The sequence below is a fragment of the Neovison vison genome, chromosome 1 (genome assembly GCF_020171115.1).
Source record: "Neovison vison isolate M4711 chromosome 1, ASM_NN_V1, whole genome shotgun sequence".
Taxonomy (NCBI): domain Eukaryota; kingdom Metazoa; phylum Chordata; class Mammalia; order Carnivora; family Mustelidae; genus Neogale; species Neogale vison.
This window is the reverse complement of record NC_058091.1, coordinates 304,655,652-304,674,307: the sequence shown is the minus strand read 5'-3', so window position 1 is coordinate 304,674,307 and position 18,656 is coordinate 304,655,652. Positions and strand designations below refer to the sequence as shown.

General features: G+C 42.2%; 1 protein-coding gene across 1 annotated transcript in view; it reads left to right on the top strand.

Annotated features, from left to right (window-relative positions):
* The window catches only part of FBXL7 (F-box and leucine rich repeat protein 7), a 369,476-nt gene that overhangs the window by 85,554 nt on the left and 265,266 nt on the right, over positions 1–18,656 (top strand). The window contains exon 2 of the mRNA XM_044233682.1: positions 10,606–10,695. Coding sequence (XP_044089617.1) covers positions 10,606–10,695 — 90 coding nt within the window. The remainder of the gene's footprint in view (positions 1–10,605; positions 10,696–18,656) is intronic.

Below are 18,656 nucleotides of genomic sequence, written 5' to 3'. Positions count from 1 at the left end.
TTCAATTCAGTAGAGGAAGGAGAAAGTGGGCCAACAACTCCATCATTCAATTTTTAACTAATTTTTAGGTCTTTTTGAATCTCAGGTTATGGTTGTAAGCAGATTTGCTATGGAGTTGGTTACTTTTTGAAACTGGGGGATGTAGAGAATGTGGCAGTTAAAAACTGGAGTATGACCTTCTCTAGTTTCCCTTTCCCCCAGTCAAAGGTGTCAAGGTATTTGCTGAGAAGTCCTGAGTAGCTACTCAGGGCCTCCTGGCTAGTCAGGGAGCGAATGTAGATCTGAGCTGGGAACAGTTTCCTTATTTAAGTGCTTTCTCAACAGTATCGGGCACCTGTGTCTTTTGTGGATATTATCTTCTTTACCAACGCGGAATGTTTGAATCTTTTTTGATTCTCTTATACAGAATTAAAAAAAAAAAGATTTTATTTATTTTTTTTTTTTTGAGAGACAGAGAGAGCACGTGCACATGCACCCATGGGCAGGGGTGGGGGAAGCAGACTCCCTGCCAAGCAGGAAGCCTAACATGGGGCTCCATCAGAGGACCCTGAGATCATGACCTGATCAAGACAGACACTTGACTGAGTCACCCAGCACCACCCCCACACAGAACTCTGATAATAGAATTTTGCCCAAGGTAGAATGGGGAACATAATAAGATCCTAAGATTGTTTTATATTAAATAAGATTAAGTTCTGAAATATATAGCTTTTCCCCCCTTTCATTGTTGTTGATTTACTGCTTCTGTATGAAAGGAGGAGAATCAATGACTTTTAAGAATTTATTATTCATAATTTCCACTAATTTACATTGATCATCAGTGATAATTAAGATAAATACCTATAAACATGCTTTGTATAAAAATTCTGAAATCAGAGTGGCCATAGGATATAAACATCCGTGACTGATTTTTGATGGGTTGAGCCACAGAAAGCCACAAAGACTCAAAGGATATTGCTTCCTGTCCCTTCCCTAGACTCTCTGTTAAAAGGTGGAGCTGGTGTTTACTCTTTCCCTGCCTTTAAGATCCTGCAGCGAAGTAGCCTCTGCCAACAAGATGGCTTGATCACAGAATTGTGTCTAAGACAGGGTCTGGCACCTGGCATGTTGAATGAGCGAGTGAGTGAATGAGGGAATCAGAAGAGGCAGGTATGAATTTATTGGCACCAGAGGCTCTTGATGCCAGGAAATTAACACATAGCTGTGAAACCGTTTCCAGACCGTGTTGCAACAGCAATGAACTTCAAAAAGAACTCTCATCACATTAAACGAGGCACGGTCTTCTCATGGTCTTTGGACCGCAGCAGCCATTCTGAACGTTGGAGGAAAATCACTGGTACAAATTACAGGGATGTTGCCATTGGTATAAAAATGTCTTTTGTATGACTTAGAGTACAATGGAAATTCTTGTGCTGGTGCACGTACACTTTCGCCTGTCCATGGTGTTATCTTCTCGTTACGCGGCTCGGAAACCCAGCTGTGAGGCACCATCTGTCAGCAGCAACAGCATCTGTCTCCGTGACATCTGTGTTAACTCTTGTGCAATTCCCTGAAGGCCCGTAGGTAGCTGTGAGGCTCCAAGGCAGGCTCTTCCTTGGCGTCTTTAGTGAAATACTGCCTGGCCTTTTCAACCTAAAACTACCTGTGATAGAGTGCTAAGTGCTTGCTTTTTCACAAGCTGGGAGACTCTTTTAGGACTTCGTGCATTCCGTGAAGCATTCAGTCTTACATGCTAATCTTTTCTACTCAATGCAGTAATACCGGCCTAAGGGCTTGTATGATAGATTCGGGGGGCGGGGGTGGATTTCTGCTTTCTGCTTAATTCTGCAGAAAATGGTGTTGGAATAGCTACTGGGTTGGAATGTGACCCCCTAGCCCTGTCCCCAACTCTTTCATATCCTTCCTGGAGCATCAGAATGTGACCTTAGTTGGAAATAGAGTCATTGCAGATGTCCTTGGTTAACATGAGGGCACACTGGAGTAGAGTGGGTCCTTAATCCTTTGAGCTGGTGTCTTTATGAGAAAGGGACGCAGAGACACGTGGAGTGAAGACGGCCATATGATGACCGAGGCAGAGGCGGGAGTTCTGTTGCCACAAACTGAGGAATGCCATGGGCTGCTGGCAACCACCAGAAACTAGGAGAGAGGCATGGGAGAGATTCTCCCTCTCAGAGAATTGATTGAACTCTTGGATTTCGGACCTTTAGCTTCCAAGACTGTGAGACCGTACATTTCTATTTTAAGCCATCTAGTTAGTGGTCGTTTGTGAAGGCATGCCTAGAGAGCTAGTACAGAGTCCTGTATACTGTGTCAACACTGGGAATCTGTATGAATTTTGCATGCTCAAAATGGAGCCGTTATGTAAAAACTCCCTTGGGTTAACATGGATTTGAGTAGTATCTGTAAGGAAAGGATGATGCTTATTAGGAAACATTCCAGGACCAGGTTTTTCTGTCAAAAATAAATTTCCAGGGGTGCCTGGGTGGCTTAGTCGGTTAAGTGTCCGACTGTTGATCTTAGCTCCGGTTTTGAGTTCAAGTCCTTCTTTTGAGTCCATGCTGGGTTGGAGCCTACCTGAAAAGAAAAAGGAAAAGAAGGAAAAGGAAGAAAAACGGAGGGGGGGGAGGAGAAGAGGAAAGGGGAAAGGAAAGGAAGAAAGGGAAGAGAAGGGAAGGGCGATGAGAATTTCCAGGTTATTCACTCAGTCAGGACCTCATGTGCCAACTCATGTAACACATGGACTGAGTGTCTACAATATGCCAAGCACAGTGCTTGCTTTGGGGGTCACAGCAGTGAACCAGCCGGGTACAGAGGCCTATCCTCATGGAGCTGAGCATCCAGTGGAGAAGACAGACAGGGTTGATTTCAATCAATCTACATATTTTTAATGTCATTATATGCAAAAAAAAAAAAAAGGCAGTCCCATTAAACAGCAATGAAACTTTGTGAATCAGATAGTATTTGGGGATGCCACTCACGGATCTGATTTAGAAACAGAATCATACTGCATTTCTGTTCGATTCTATTCATGTGTCTGTGGTCTGTCTCCCCAACCCAATATGCCCTGTCTTGCTTTTTCTAAAGTTAATCATATCATTTGCGTGCAGTCGGTTTCACATGTAGTTGTTGAATTAAACTAAGTGATTGGTTGGGGATATTGATTGGGAAGATGATTAATAAGAGCTAGCATTTGTTAATATCTTTTATAGATTTATGCAATTTAGGGGGAATTTTTATATGTAAGCAGTTGCCTTACATCATTTCCTTCTCTCGGCTGCTCTGCGAATGTCCACTCAGAAGTGCCCAATTTTCAGATGCAGTAACTGCTACTCAAAAATAAGGTGAGGCCTGAGTCTCTCCCATGGGTGGAGCCAAGATTCAGGTGTGAGCGGTCCGAGGGCAGGCTCCACGCCTCCAGCACCATACACCACGCTGTGGGCCCATTTGTGGCCATCTGCTACCTTCCGTGGATTTGTCAAAGTCAAGCCCCTTTCTTTTTCTTTTTCTTTATCACAGCATCCAGGAGGCATGCAGAAGAGATGGGTTTTAACTGAGATTTTTGTCTCAGTATGCTTTCTTCCCCCAAGAAGTTTTGCTGATCAACTTAAATTATTTCTATTTGATTCTTCTCTGTTTACCCTCTGGCTTCGACACTAACGGTACTTAAATGATTAGCTATCCTTCGGGTTCATGTGGGGTTATGCCCTGGGCTTGCATTTCACACATGGTTTTGCTTCTATGATTTGGGAGTGGGACAGCCCTCTCCTCCCTGCCCCCCCCCCCATACTGTCTTACAGGAGGCAAAAGCTCTTGTCTTTCTTAGAGAGAACATGCACAACCCCCATGTGGGGAGAAGGAAGAAGCCCCCAAGTGTGCAGTCAGAGCCTTGCAGCCTTCCAAGTGCAGAGCTGGGGCCAGCAGGTGTGTGTCTGGATCCCAAAGCCCGATGTCTGCTCGGCTAGCATCCGTGCCCTGTGCTGGTCTTCTGTTCTAGATTCGCCGCTACCGGCAGCAGCGGCCATCCAGCCCTGTCTGGAGGTAACTCAACACTCCCACCATCCTTGCTCGACATTCCGTCCTGGGGGCTGTGGCCAGGCTGCCGTTGGTTCTCGAGAAGCTGCTGACTCAGCGGTGGGCTTGTCCCGTTTTTCTCTCCTGGAAGAACTCTGTGTACTCTGTTCGCCTGCTGCAGCCACGGCACTCGGGATCTGATTTCGGCTGGAAACAACATGCACCAGAAGTCTGAAAGTTAAAAACCACAGGCAGTCAAAGCCAGCGTCCTGTCATTGCAGCCTTACCCACAACAGCCAGAAGAAGAGTCAACAACAGACAGAAGTTCCTCAATAGAGAAATGAAGAAACAGAACATGGTGTATATACACGACAAAGTATTATTCGACTGTAAAGAAAGGAATGAGGTACTGATCTGAAGGGACCTTGAAAAAGTGAAATAAGCATCTATATGGCTCAGTTGGTTAAGCATCTGCCTTCAGCTCAGGTCATGATCTCCAGGTCCTGGGATCGAGCCCCGAATCCCGCTCTCTGCTCAGCAGGGAGCCTGCTGCTTCCTCTCCCTCTGTCCCTCCCCACTGCTTGTTCTCTCTCTCTCTCTCAAATAAGTAAATAAAATCCTAAAGAAAGAGAAAAAGTTAAATAAGCCAGACACAAAAAGACAACTATTGTCTTAATCCACTTAGGGGCCGTATCTAGAATAAGCTAATTCACAGGGACAGAAAGCAGACCAGAAGTTACAGTGGCTGGAGGAGAAAGGGATGGCAAGTTATTGCTTAACGGATACAGGATCTCTGTGTCAGGTAATGAAAAATTTTGGAAATAGGAGTGATGGTTGCACAACATTGTGAATGTAAATAATCCCACTCCATTGTACACTGAAAACCAGTCAAATGTTATGGCAAATTTATGTTATACGTATTTTAAATATAATTAAAAAGCACTACTACTCTAAATCAGGTCTTGGGTTTGGGTGGGGATTGTATCTCTCAGCAATAAGGCAAATGCTGAAACATGTCGTTGGCTTTTCTTAGGCTGAATATGAACCTGTAAGAATGGCAGCTGCTTAGTGGAAGGGACCAGCGCACGGTCGCCTGGGCACAAAGCAGGTGCTCACTTAGCTATTCTATTTTCCAGCACTACCCCGGACTTCCAGTGCATTACAGATGTGTGTATCCTGCTCAGTGGCCCTGAGATCACTTGCTAAGCACTTTGAGAAACTGGCATACGGACAACACCAGTTAGGGCATTAAATGGCTTGAAATAAAAAGAACATCAGGGCTGATGTTTCCCCTTCTGTATCCTTTCCTTTTTTCCTCTCAACCTTTTCATCTCCTGTTCTGTCTTATCTAGGGGAGACGCAAACACAAAAGGCACCATCTACTGATTTTTGCTCTCAGTAAAAGAAAGCAGTGTTTAGGATTTGATCCCTCATTTCCCTCTCCTTCAGGGTCTCTGACTCTGGAGAATTCCTTTGCTAAATTCCCCTCTCCCCTTTAGCCTGAAAGAGCTAATAGGCTTTCACAATATCAGTTTCTTTTCAAAACCCAGTGTGCACCTGGTTTGGGGATTAAGCCAGATCATGCTTTGAGATAACTAATATTATTCTTTATGTAGAGACACTTAAACTATGGATCAAAGAAGGTAAGAAATTATCTCAAGATAACAATCAGGAAGATAACAGTGAACTCAAGACACAAATATGACCCACCACTCTCGTGATCTAATTCTAAGATATTGAAAAAAATTCTCTTTCATTTGATTAAACCAGGCTGTCATGGTGTGCCAACAGCGGCTTGAAAACAAGGTACGGCAAGAAACCGGAAATGTAACGGGCTGAGGCCCCCACGCCGGCCCACGTGCTTGTTTGTGGATTTCGTATCCGAAGATTGTGGCTGAAAACCACAGGAATGAATTCAATGCATATAATCTGGAAGTTATATAAGGGATCAATTTTGCAAGTAATTTCTTGGACTCTTAAGAATGTTAAAGATCGTAGGACCCATTGGTTCATTTTCTTGTCATGTATTGATCAGGCTTTCTATTTCACCCTTTACCTTCCTCACATTATCAATAAATCACAATGGAATGTATGACTGTCTTGTTTTAAATACCTGCATTTACAAAATCAGCCTGGGCGCTGGGAAGAAGAGAGAAGAAACTTAGTTTTGCAGGTTTAAAATGGAGAGACAAGGGGTGCCTGGGTGGCTCAGTGGGTTAAGCCTCTGCCTTCGGCTCAGGTCATGATCTCAGGGTCCTGGGATCGAGCCCCGCATCAGGGTCTTTGCTCAGCAGGGAGCCTGCTTCCTCCTCTCTCTCTGCCTGCCTCTCTGCCTGCTTGTGATCTCTGTCTGTCAAATAATAAATCTTTTAAAAAAATAAAATGAAGAGACAAGGGGCGACTGGATGGCTCAGTTGGTTAAACTCTTGGCTGTGGCGTGGGCATGACCGCCTGGCCGTGAGATGGAGCCACATGTGGCGCTCCACGTTGGCTCATGGTTCGTGGTGACTTTGTAGAACACAACTACCATGAGTAACGAGAGTGGATGGTATTTCTCTATTACCTTGCTTTCCTTAATTAGTTAATCTGTTAAATACTCAGTGTTGTGCTATCAAAAGCGCATGTTCTCAAAGGGACAGAAATTGGTTCTTAAATGGGGGGGAGGGAGGTGAGAACTCCTTTTTATGTAAAAACCAGAGATCTACACAGAGCTTATAATAGTTATACAGTATATTGGCTAAATTACAATTTCTCTCGGACAATAATTATGAAAAAAGTCTAAAAATTTTCCTTGGGGGGGAAGGCAGTAATGAAAAAGTGATTGCAGAACATAGCCACAGGGCACATGGACTGTTTACCACAGTTAAAGTATTTACTAGAGTACATGGCACAACATACACAGCTGTTATTATAAATATCATTGATTATATATATATATATATATATATATTTTTTTTTTTTTTTTTTTAATTTTCTTCCCTTTCTTCATGGACCAGCATTTCTTTAATTGGAGTTTGTGGTCCCCTGAGGGGGTCTGCATTCTGTTTTCAGACCTGTCTGAGTATTTCCTCTGGAATTTGTTTTACTTTGTGCTTTCGTTTTGATGACAATCATAAAAACAATAAATCATTGTATACTGGTTCCCCTTTCTTCGTGAGTCCTGCCACAAGATTTCATTGTCCACGTTTACATCTGTCTTTTAAGGCAAGAATTCTACTTTGATGCTTATGGGCCAAGAAGGAATAAAAGAGGAGCAGACTTAAAGATTGTGAGTGAAACAGTCAGACTGAGGGAAGGCCCAGTGGTGTGTCATTGTGTTCGGGGAGGAAGGAGTCCTGAGATTGAATGCAGGAAAATGGTGGGCAGGCCAAGCCCTCACTGTGTGTGGGGGGGGTAGTATGGGTATGCCCAAACCAAGAGAATATTGGCTTTAACAGCAAGTTCTATATTTACATTTTGTAAGGCAATTTAATCTCTCTGCAAAATAACATCATCTGCCACATTAAATTAACGCTGTTAATTTGAATTTTATGGACTTTCTTGTTTTTGTGTTTAATTCGTTACTTTGTTTTGGTCTTATTGTTGAATCAGAGTTAAAGCATATGGAGTTTATTTTTAGATTTCCATTTGTGCATCACTAAATAACGGTATACTAAAAATAATTTAAGTCTCCATTAGTGGTGAACAGCAGTGCTTTTTGCCATATTAAAGGGAGTATTGGCATTACTTAGGTTTGAGGAGGACCATGATGGACTCAGAGAATTATAGACTATTTGAGCCACTGGGGATCGCTCAGTCCAACCTTCTCTCTCCTGCCACCTGCGGAGACTGAGACTCCTGGAGAAGAAGGGAGTGTCCAAGGTCAAAAACAAGGGAGCAGCAGACTGAGGTTAGAGACCACACTGACATACTTCTAACTACACACCTGGTCTAATATATCCACCCTGTCCGAAGGTGAACCATGGCAGGTGAATGGCAACCACGGCCAGGCCACAGAATGGGCTAGCACAGACCAATGAAGAGTTGCTGCGTCATCTTGGCTAACTCTCAGGGAGGAGGATGTGCAATGGGAAGGGACAACAGAAATAAGACTTGTCTCAGAGCCAGAAGTCACTGTGAGCCATGGACACTGATAAAGGGAGACAATGCCCTTTGAAGTTCCTGCTCAGGTGGTATCACCCATGACCTTGGTGTGTTCCGTTACTCCCAACATTGCCAAACAAATCCCAGAAGCTCTTCAAGCGAAGCTCATCTGTGCTTTTCAGCTCTGTGCTTTGATGTAGGCTCACTCCCCCAAACTGGGGTGTGTGCCACTACGCAGGGAACACTACCAGGAATGTGTTTCTCAGCCACACGTAAGAGTCCCGATCATACCGTGTGAAGCAAAAAGAACTCATTTGTGATAGAATTGGGAGGTCATTATATTAGTTTTCTCTTGTTGGATGACAAGGACCACAAACTTAACAATAGCTTACTGCAAGATACATTTATTTTTTATTTTTTTAAAAGATTTTATTTATTTATTTGATAGAGATCACAAATAGGCAGAGAGGCAGGCAGAGAGAGAGGGGGAAGCAGGCTCCCTGCCGAGCAGAGAGCATGATGCGGGGCTCGACCTAGGACCCTTGGATCGTGACCTGAGCTGAAGGCAGAGGCTTTAACTCACTGAGCCACCCAGGTGCCCCAACAAGATACATTTATTATCTTGCAGTTTTGGGGGTCAGAATTCTGGGCCTGGATCAGCTGGGAGTTTTTTTCTGGTCTCACAGAGTTGTTGTGATTAAGATACTGGCCAGGGCCGTGCTCTCCTCTGAGACTTGGGTGAGTCCTCTTCCATGCTCACCGGGGTGTTGGCCACATTCATTTCCTCACAGCAGCAGAACTCAAAGTGGCTTGCTTCTTCTGATCCAGTCACCAGGGTCTCTTCTCTAGAATCTTGGAGAGAGCTCACCTATTTAGGCCAGGCCCACCCAGGGTAACCTCCCTTTGGGTGAAAGTCAACTCATTAGGAAATTAATTGCTTCTGCCAAACCCCTTCACCCTTGCCATATTCTGTTGCTTAGAGGCAAGTTACAGGTTCTGCCTACTCTTGAGGGAAGAGATTATCAAAGACATGGGCATCAGTTTAGACTATTGAAGTGGCTAAAAAAAAAAAAAAAATACCACAGACTAGTGGCATATAACAACAGAAATCTAATTCTTACACTTCTGGAGGCTGAAAATTCCAAGAGCAAGGTGTGTGGGGAGAGCCTGCTTCTTGGCCTACGGATGGCTGTCTTTTTCGTATGTGTTTACATGATGGAAGGGACCAGGGAGCTCTCAGGGGCCTCTTCTGTTCAGGCACTAATCCCATTCGTGAAGTCTCCACCTTATGCTTTAATCCCCTCCCAGAGGTTCCACTTCCTAAAACCATCTCCCTGGTGGTTAGCTTTTAAGAAGAATTGAGGGGTTGGGGTGGGGGGGCCTTGAATCTGTGGCAGGTACCAGGGGAGCTATCTTACAACTCTGCTCACTGCAGTCACTGACCCTTCCCTCACTCGGTAGTGAGTATGGTTCATATTGGCCATCTTCTGTATAACACTTTGAGAATGTTTAGTGATGTTCGTGTCCCTCTTCATATTAAATGTAGGAAGAGTAGAAACTGGGCTATCAGCTGAAGTGCGATTATTTATACCAGGGTTTTTCAACCTCGGCATGATTGATGTTTTGTGCTGGAGAATTCTTTCTTGTGGGAGTTGTTCTGTGTGTTGTAAGATGTTGGCAGAATCGCTGACCTCTACCTACTAGGTGCCAGGAGCATTCCTTCCTCGGTTGTGACAACTGAAAATGGCACCAGACTTTGCCAAATGTCCCCTTGAGGGAAGAACATCCTGCTTGATAACTACTGCATTAGATATGTAAACATTTTTTGTTTGTTTTTTTAAAGGAGAACCTATTACAACGGGGAATTTTGTTTTTAAGGTGATACAACTGTTTGGAACCAGCAGGTTCTTACTATTTGGATAATGCCTCATTCTTAGATGTGCTTTTGTCCTCAACTGGGAAATGGATAGTTTATAGTTGCAAATAAAAAATTAATACTGTAGGGCGCCTGGGTGGCTCAGTGGGTTAAGCCGCTGCCTTCGGCTCAGGTCATGATCCCAGGGTCCTGGGATCGAGTCCCACATCGGGCTCTCGCTGAGTGGAGAGCCTGCTTTCCTCTCTCTCTCTGCCTGCCTCTCTGCCTACTTGTGATCTCTGTCTGTCAAATAAATAAATAAATAAATAAATCTTTAAAAAAAATTAATACTGTAGATGAGTTTCCCACATGTCCTTTCTTATTCACACATATGCCAAAATGAGATTACGTTATCACATGTTTTATAATCTTGTCTGAGTTTATAGTCGAGCTGTACTGTAATAGGGCTTTGGTTCCCCTCATATGGGTCAGATATTTGATCCAAGAGGCAAGAAACCTAATAAACTCCCTTCCTGGTATTTTGGCTCCTTTCTTGGAAGCAAGTGATATGGCTCGGTTTGGGACAGAGTGTATGGCATGGTCCATTTCTGAAGTTACAAAACTCAAAAGCTGCTGCTCATTCCTGTTTTCTCTAGGCAAAGGCAGCTCAAGCATCTCATCCGACGTGAGTTCAAGTACAGATCACACGCCGACCCAAGCCCAGAAGAATGTGGCTACCAGTGAAGGTAGGCATCTGGTCTTCATTATCTCTCTCCCTGTGTTCACAGTGCAGACTATTTTTGGAAGACAAAATGTGAGTCTCAGTTCTGTTCTACTGAGTGGGAGCATATGAGATTCTTAAAAATGAGAAGGCAAAGGTTTCCCGAGTTGCTTTTTTGTTGCTGTGTTGTTGCCGACTGATGAAGGAGTTTCAGTAGGAGTCAAGTGTCTCAATTCTAAGGCAAATGCTGTTATTTTGTGAAAATATAATAGGCTTATGTCTGGGGAGCCTTCATTATGTTATCTGTCTTGTTTCTCAGTGTGGAAAACACTGTGATTATAAAATTCCCATGTTGTAGTTGAAAGTTCCTGCAAGAACTTTCAAAATAGGCCCACTTGGAATTCAAGATATGGACAATGGGAGGGTCACAATCATGTGATTTGTAGAACTTGAATTAACCATTATGTGGGAGGGGGAAAAGAGGTTTGTTTGATTATTTAAAGAATACGTGGAAAGTCCTGCCTCTCAGGGCAAAGACCAGCTCTGTTGATAGTTTTGATACAGATTTTCACTCTATGTTGTAATCCATGTTGGAATTAATTGCTCTGCATGGTGCAGAAGCATTTGTGGTATTACTTGTTTGCATGCGGGGATCATTGTTTCTGTGGTAGTTATTTACTGGAAAGCGGACTCAATGATGGAATTAGTTGTTTTTATTTTAATGTTAAACACAATTAAGTGAGTTCTTTTCTGAAGAAGAGTTCCTTCTAAATTAATGGTTGAATGCAGGTCCGGTGTAAGACGTCGATGCTGCTTATAATAGAAGACCCAAGGTGAGGTGACCATGTGTAGAGCCTGCTTTCTTCAAATGTGCAGGGTGTGTGGAGGTTCATGTCTACACTCTGTCTTGAGGCGTACTTTATGCTGCTTGCAGTATTGGGAAGAGTAACCCCATGACCTTGGTCTCAGTGTTTGGCTGTTCTTGATCTGTGTGACCATGTGTGCATGAATGATGGGGGTTGATCCCCCATGTGGATGGCTTCTCTTTGGGTATTCTTTGACTTGATGTGTTTCAAACAGACTGATGTATGAAGAGCTTTTATAATGGGATTATATTCCTTGATGTTTAATGCCTTAGGGTTATTTCACCAGCATTTGAAGGCAGACAGATCCGGTTGTTCTCCTCAGGGCTGCAAACCACCCAGTAGAAATCCAGTTTGAATTTTCTGCCTATTAATTCAATCAGAGCACTAGGTCATTCTTGAAATGCAGTTACGGTAACGTGCAAGTCAGGTAAATTGACTCTAGACATTTGTTTTTGAGGCCTCCGTTTTTAGGAGCCTGAGTAGAAATCACTTCAACATAACGTATTGACTTACAGTTCTCTCTAATCAGAAATCTTCGTTTTGTAAGATAATCACTTCTTTCTACCATGATTTTAGTCACTCTTGTTACAGTCATAGTTTGGCTAATTGGAGTGGCTGTGAAAATCAGAAGTTAAAAGTTTGTGAGATAATATCTCTGTGTTTGCCTCTCCAGGTTTAAATGTTCATATTATTGTTTTCTCTTTTTCAAAAACAGAGATTATGAAACTGTATGGGCTCTTTTACAAGGGTTGGGGGAGGGGACTGTGGGACTTCATGCATGAAAAATGTCTTCTTTTTATGCTTCAAGAAAAAAAACCCTCTATAGAGATTTCAAATTTTCACCTTATCCTGCTTTTACCTTAGGAAAATTCTTTTGATGTGAGATTCAGCCAATGTTTTATACATTTTTGTCACAATGCATTTCCTACCATTCTGAGGGTAAACTCAGGAGAGAAAAATGAGAAAATATGATGTTCATGTGAAACAGAAATTTTAGCAACTGAGCTAAATTAATAGAAGTTATTTCTTCCAGCTCTTAAATGGAAAAACCCCATCTCTATGGAAGATGCTATCCATTTTTTTTGTGTGTGTGTATCTGCAAAATTAAGGTTTTCTTTTTTTTTTTTTTACTGTTTTATGTATGAATCCATTTTTCTACTGTTTTTTAGTCAATAGAAGTAAAAAAAATATTTTCAAATAAATTAGGTGTGGGTGCTATTTCCATAAAACTGTATTTCAGGGTTGTCTTCTGCAGAGTAATCTTGCTCTCAGGCTGGGTTTTCAAGATGGAACACCAGCCAGCGTTCGTTTTCTCAATGCACAGGTGACAGAGTCCTGGTCTGCCTCTCAGGATTGTGGTGTCCCATTCTCAGATCTCCACAAAGTGGGTTTATCCAATGGTATACACATTTGCTCCTACCAGAAAGCACCTACTAGCTATTGTGTGCCAAGAAACAGAAACCAACACGAGTTTCTGGTAGAACCAATTGAAAAATGGTTCTCTGGTTTTCTTCCCACTGTTTCTAGAACCATGTTTAACCTTGGTTGTTAAGAAAGTATTGGGCGAGTGGTATAACCAGTTTTGCAGAAGTGGTTTCCCTACCATTGCTTTCTTCACTTCTTTGATTGTCTTAAGAGGACTTTTCACCTCTGAAATTAACAGTATCCTCTTTAAGAAACAGGCAGGATTCTCATGTTAAAGGTCTGAGTGGTACTGATTTCTAAAAATGAGATTTGTCATGAAGGACCATATTTGGTTTTCCTACAGCCTTTGCTAATCATGGCCATGCCTGTAATAGCTGAGTTGGAAGCCTTGGGGAGCAGAGTTGGATTTCTCTCTGGTGGGCTGGATGGAGAAGGTATTATATCAATTCCCGGCCTGGGTGGGAGGTATGTACACGCATGTACCTTGTGCCTTTGTGTCCGGCCTCCACACAACAGCCAATGGTAGAGTCGTTGTGTCTTGCCAGGAAGCACTAAGGAACCTGTGCTGTGCAGGTGAAGTGGGGGGGGGGGCGCCTGACCTGAGGACATGGGAGCTGAGGGGAGGGAAGGCGCCCACATACCATGCACCAACCTGGGGCTGGTGGTGGGAATGGGAATTAACTGTGACAGACACCAGAGACCTGACTGGAGAGATGACCGTATTCTAAAGTTGGATCGTGGTGGAAGTTTCACAACACAGAACATTTGCTGAAAGTCATGGAACTAGACCCATGAAATAGTTGTCAGAAGCTGCTGCTTCTACCTGGCCTTCAGACTTGCATGTAAATCAGTACAAACTACTCTTGGAAAGTGCTGCCTCCCACCTCTGGGGAGAAGTCTTGAACAGTGGTGAGAAGACCCCTTAGGAGTGTGGGTCTTGGCCATACAGAGAGCAGGGCTGCTGGCTGAAAGCTTCTCTCGAGATGCTCCGGCCTCTGGGCCAGCACTGCTCTGAAAGCATCATAAGGAATCTCTGGGCCAGCAGTGTTCACAGCCCCACAAGTGGTGTCTGGTCAGCGTGGACGTCTCCTAGTACATACTCTCCTGGAAAGTTCTGGAAGACATAACAGAGGATAGACAAGTTTCTCAAAACTTTTTTTTTTTTTTTTTTAATACAGTTTTTCCTGGAGAGTCTCTAACCACAGCTTGGATTTTAAGTTTTTAGCAACCAAGTCTGATTGTTGGTTAAGGCCTTGGTCACATCTATTCATTCTAGTAAATATAAGGACTCGTGTCCTTGCCATCTTCCTGATGTTCCCACTCATCCACTTTGGGTCATCAGGCTGTTCCACTAGGCATGGAGGGCACAGACGGTGGTACAATTCATTTTTAATCCAACAGAGAATAGTATTTTTTTTTTCACCTAAATGGTAGTGTTGCATTCCGAAGTCTCATGCAAAATCTTTGTGCATCTTAATTTTGTGAGTCTAAACCCACACCCCTTTTAAGGAATTGGCAGCCTGCAGAGATTTCTCCTTGATTAATGTTATAGGTTTTCTTTAAACCCCATTATATTTCTTGTGACAGTTTAAGTTCCTGATTTCCTGACACTGTAGGGGGTTTGGGTTCAAGTGCAGAAAGCTGGAAACATTCCATTTTCCCCAACAAAATCTGCATTCCAGCATCATAAGCCACAGCTTAATTCTTTCCAGTTGTGTTGCTATTCTTTCTGTTACACTTTTTTTCAGTCTTTCTCATCCATGGGGTGTTCTCCCTTGTACTAGGAGGAATAGCCTTTGACATCCAGCTATGAAAGTCACGTCCAGCCCGTGGTTAGAATAGAGCACACGGCAGCCAGCCTGAAAGGACTGAAACAGAATCAGTTGGATTGTGTTGGATCATGAAGAAGCTTCCTGGAAATAGTAAGCTCAGCTGGGGCTTCTTTCTCAGAACAGGGTTATGAGGTTGTGGCTTTAATGGTGGCATCTCGACAACTCTGACTTCTCTTGAGCTGGGGGAAGGTGACACCGTTAGTTCAGAGGCCAATGTAATTGGCTGAGGAAAAGTCAGCTTCATCTAGCTGCTCCCTGACAACACAATTTATAGGTGAGATGGCTTATAAATGTTGTTATCAAGCCAGCCAAATATGGCATCGTAGGATTTTTTTGGAGCTACAAAGGCCCTGGCAATTTTCTGATCTAATACACTCGTTTTACAAAGAAATCCCTGAGGCACAGAGAAATAAAGAGATTTGCTCAATATCACACACCTAATAAATTGTCCAGCAGGAATTTGACCCAGTGTTGTTTCGGTGAGAGATGATCAAATCAGGAAGGCAGCTATGCTCACCACTATACCACCAACGCGAGATGATCAAATCAGGAAGAAGCACGACCTTTAAAAAAATTATTTCCTTCTAAATGCGAAGCTCTTTAATTCTGCTTGGTCCACCTGCTAGCTGCTTATTTTGAGCTGGTTGATAGGAAGAGGCAGGCCGTCCAGAAGAGTTTGAGGAAGTCTTGAGTTCAAATAGAGCAGTACTTCCGATGGGAGGAGAAGGTCTATTTCAAGTGGAAAAAGGATCTCAACCCACTTAGATAGGTTGGCTTCTCACTTGGAGATGGAAATACTACCTTTAAGTTGGCTCATGATTATAAAATAGCCTTTCAGTAAATTCACTGAATATTGTTTTGTGAAAGTGCTTATTTAATTAACTCCCTGAGGGAAATTAATTTTACAAAATGATTCATTTGAGCCATGAATGAATGGAGTTGGTTAAAAAAAAAAAAAAAAAAGAGTCCTTTCCGTGGTACCGACAATCACTGTTTTATTTTCACAGTCATGGGTTAATATGTTTTCAGTGCCCCAATTAGACCAATTCTCAATGCAGTTATTTTGAAAACACCCAGGAACTGGGCTTTGCTTTCTTCTCTTTGTCCTCCGTATATTATCTTTTTTCTCCTTCTTGAGTGTACTTCTCGAACAACATTCACATGAGTCACTCAGGAAGAGAAAGATGATGCTTTTAATTCAAGGTAGATTTCATTTCCCTAAACAAAAGCCTTTTTGACCATCCAACGAATTCAACACACATTTTGGGGGATACATGTTATTTCATGCTACTCCTGGTCTTTCATGAGAATTACTGCATTCAGCTGTTTTCATCGTCACATTGCTCTCGAGAAGGAGGTAAACATATTTTCATTTGGTGGATGACAGTAAGGAAACCGGGAAAGCATCAGTGTGACCCAAAGTAGGAAAATTAGTAAAAGGCAGAGATGGTTATAAGCACTGACTTCTGAGTAAGGTTTTTGTCTTAATGTTTGTTTTGAAGTTGTCCTATGCAACTATTAAGAATTTCATGCTAATCATTTTTATACACTTATATCAAATTACATTTTGAAAGTTCTTATGAGAAGTACCTTTTCAAAATGCCAACCCATAATTGTATTCAGTTGTCAGTATTATACATGGAAAGCTGGTCTATGCATAGTCTAGAAATTTACTTTAAATTCTTATTGAAGGCAAACTTCAATATTCCAAGCTAACTTTTACTGAACTGTTGAAGGGTTAATTTGCAGGTTATCATAATTGTGTCCTTAACATGCTATATCAGACAGACTTAGGATTTGAACTTGATATTTAAATTAATCATGATATAGGATCTATAGTGCATGCAATATAAAAGTACTCACTAGTTACATTGCTCCTTTTTACTTTAAAACTGAGCCAAGCAGTTATTCTTTAATTGGAAATGTACACAGGTGGAAGATATCAATCTTAGAGCATGTGCCTTGCAAGGCTGGAATTATGCCTTGAAGCAGACTATTACAGTCAAATGGAACTCAATCCATGACACAAGAGAAAACAGAGTAGAAGCATATAATATAGGAAGAGGAACAAAAAGTACAGAAGTGGGGAAAGTAAATGACACAGAAAAAGGACCTTTAAAAATCGTGATAAGATGACATCTATTCAAACTGGAAGGGTGGTTTGGGGGGACCTTATGGGAGGGAGAGATTCCAAAGTCAGAAAATTACTTTTAAGAGGTTTTATTCTGCTTATGAAGTCGGTAATGATTGATTATTATAAAGATTTGTTTGGCCTTTAAAAATTAAATTTCAGGGCATGTGGGTGGCTCAGTGGGTTAAAGCCTTTGCTTTTTGCTCAGGTCATGATCTCAGGGTCCTGGGATGGAGCCCCACATCAGGTTCTCTGCTCAGCAGGGAGCCTGCTTCCCCCTCTCTCTCTGTCTGCCTCTCTGCCCACTTGTGATCTCTCTCTATCAAAAAAATAAATAAAAATACTTAAAAAGATAAAAATTAAAAAAATTACATTTCAAACTTAAACTATTTCTGAAAATTTCAGGATTATTTAGGAAAACCTTACAAGGCTTTACCTGTTGAAGCTTAGTGTGTTCTGGTAATTAAATTAACAAGTCCGTACTTCATGGCCAAGTTTCTAACTACTGCCTAATTGTAAGTTAGGTGACTTTTGAAAACCTGCACTAATTACAGTGGGTGATTTGAACATATTATAGATTCAATGTGCCCAATTTAATAAAGAAGTCAAATTTGCATTTGAGGATTAGTTTAAGCAGTGGAAAACTCATCAGCTTGGTATCCACAAAATTGTTATGTAAGCCTAAAAATGTGTAATGAAACCCTAAATACCATCTCAGACTCAAGAACTAAGTTTAATTTCTTAAAGGAATCATCCTCCAAAATAGATCATCCAGAATGGCAAAAATGTCATTTAATAGTCTCAGAAGAAAATTAGGTTTCTGTATGTGAGTGTGTGTGTGTGTGTGTGTTTGTGTGTGTGTGTGTGTGTTTAAGGACATCTTAAACTAATACTTAATTGAGACCTCCGGTGTCTGTCAGTGTCTTTATGGAGAGTTAGGAGAGAAAACGTAAGATCTTTAGCATTCTAATTCCGTGTGTAAAACGATTCCGTGTTTCTCCCATCTCTAGTCTGTCATTTGCAAACAAAACACTCAATAAATAATTGATAGGTTTCAGCCTTAGACACCTAAATACAACTAAGTGTATTTGCAGGGAAGGCTTGGATCATTTCTAGGATATCTTACCAGTAATCTCAGTAATTTAATTCAGTGGAGGTTTAAATACATTTGTTTAGGCATTTACGGAGAGACTACAAAATGTATGTCAGTCCCAGATTGGTAACACAGAGAATGACCCCTCAGATGTGTTTTTTCCTCCTTGAAGATTTTTAAAAATTACTTTTGGGTTTAATTTAATGGATTCAGGTGGGGCATCTACCCTGCAGCTCCTGAGTCCCTGTCATTCTCTGTTGCCTTAAACAAGCGTCTTTCACAATATTGCCATTAGGTCTTTGGCCCCTGATGGAACTTGGTATTATGGCGAGACCCACTGCTGTCAGAACCTTAGCAAGTTCTGGGGGGAATGAGCACTGAATCAGTTCAACAGTAATTCAGGGCGGTATAAGATTGTGTCTTGAGTGGTCTGAAGAGGGGCTGGAGTTGGAGAGGAAGGGAGAGGGGCATGGTTTGAAGCAATTGGGAGCAGGTGTCAGGGCACCCTGGCACTTAGCTTGTCCTGTGTGGACAGAAGATGGAAGGGTGGAGAGGAAGGTACAGCGTGGTGTGTAAGGCTGTGAGGAGCTTGGAAAAATCTGTCTGGGTTCACGTAGGGGAAAATGGAGGCTTCTAAAG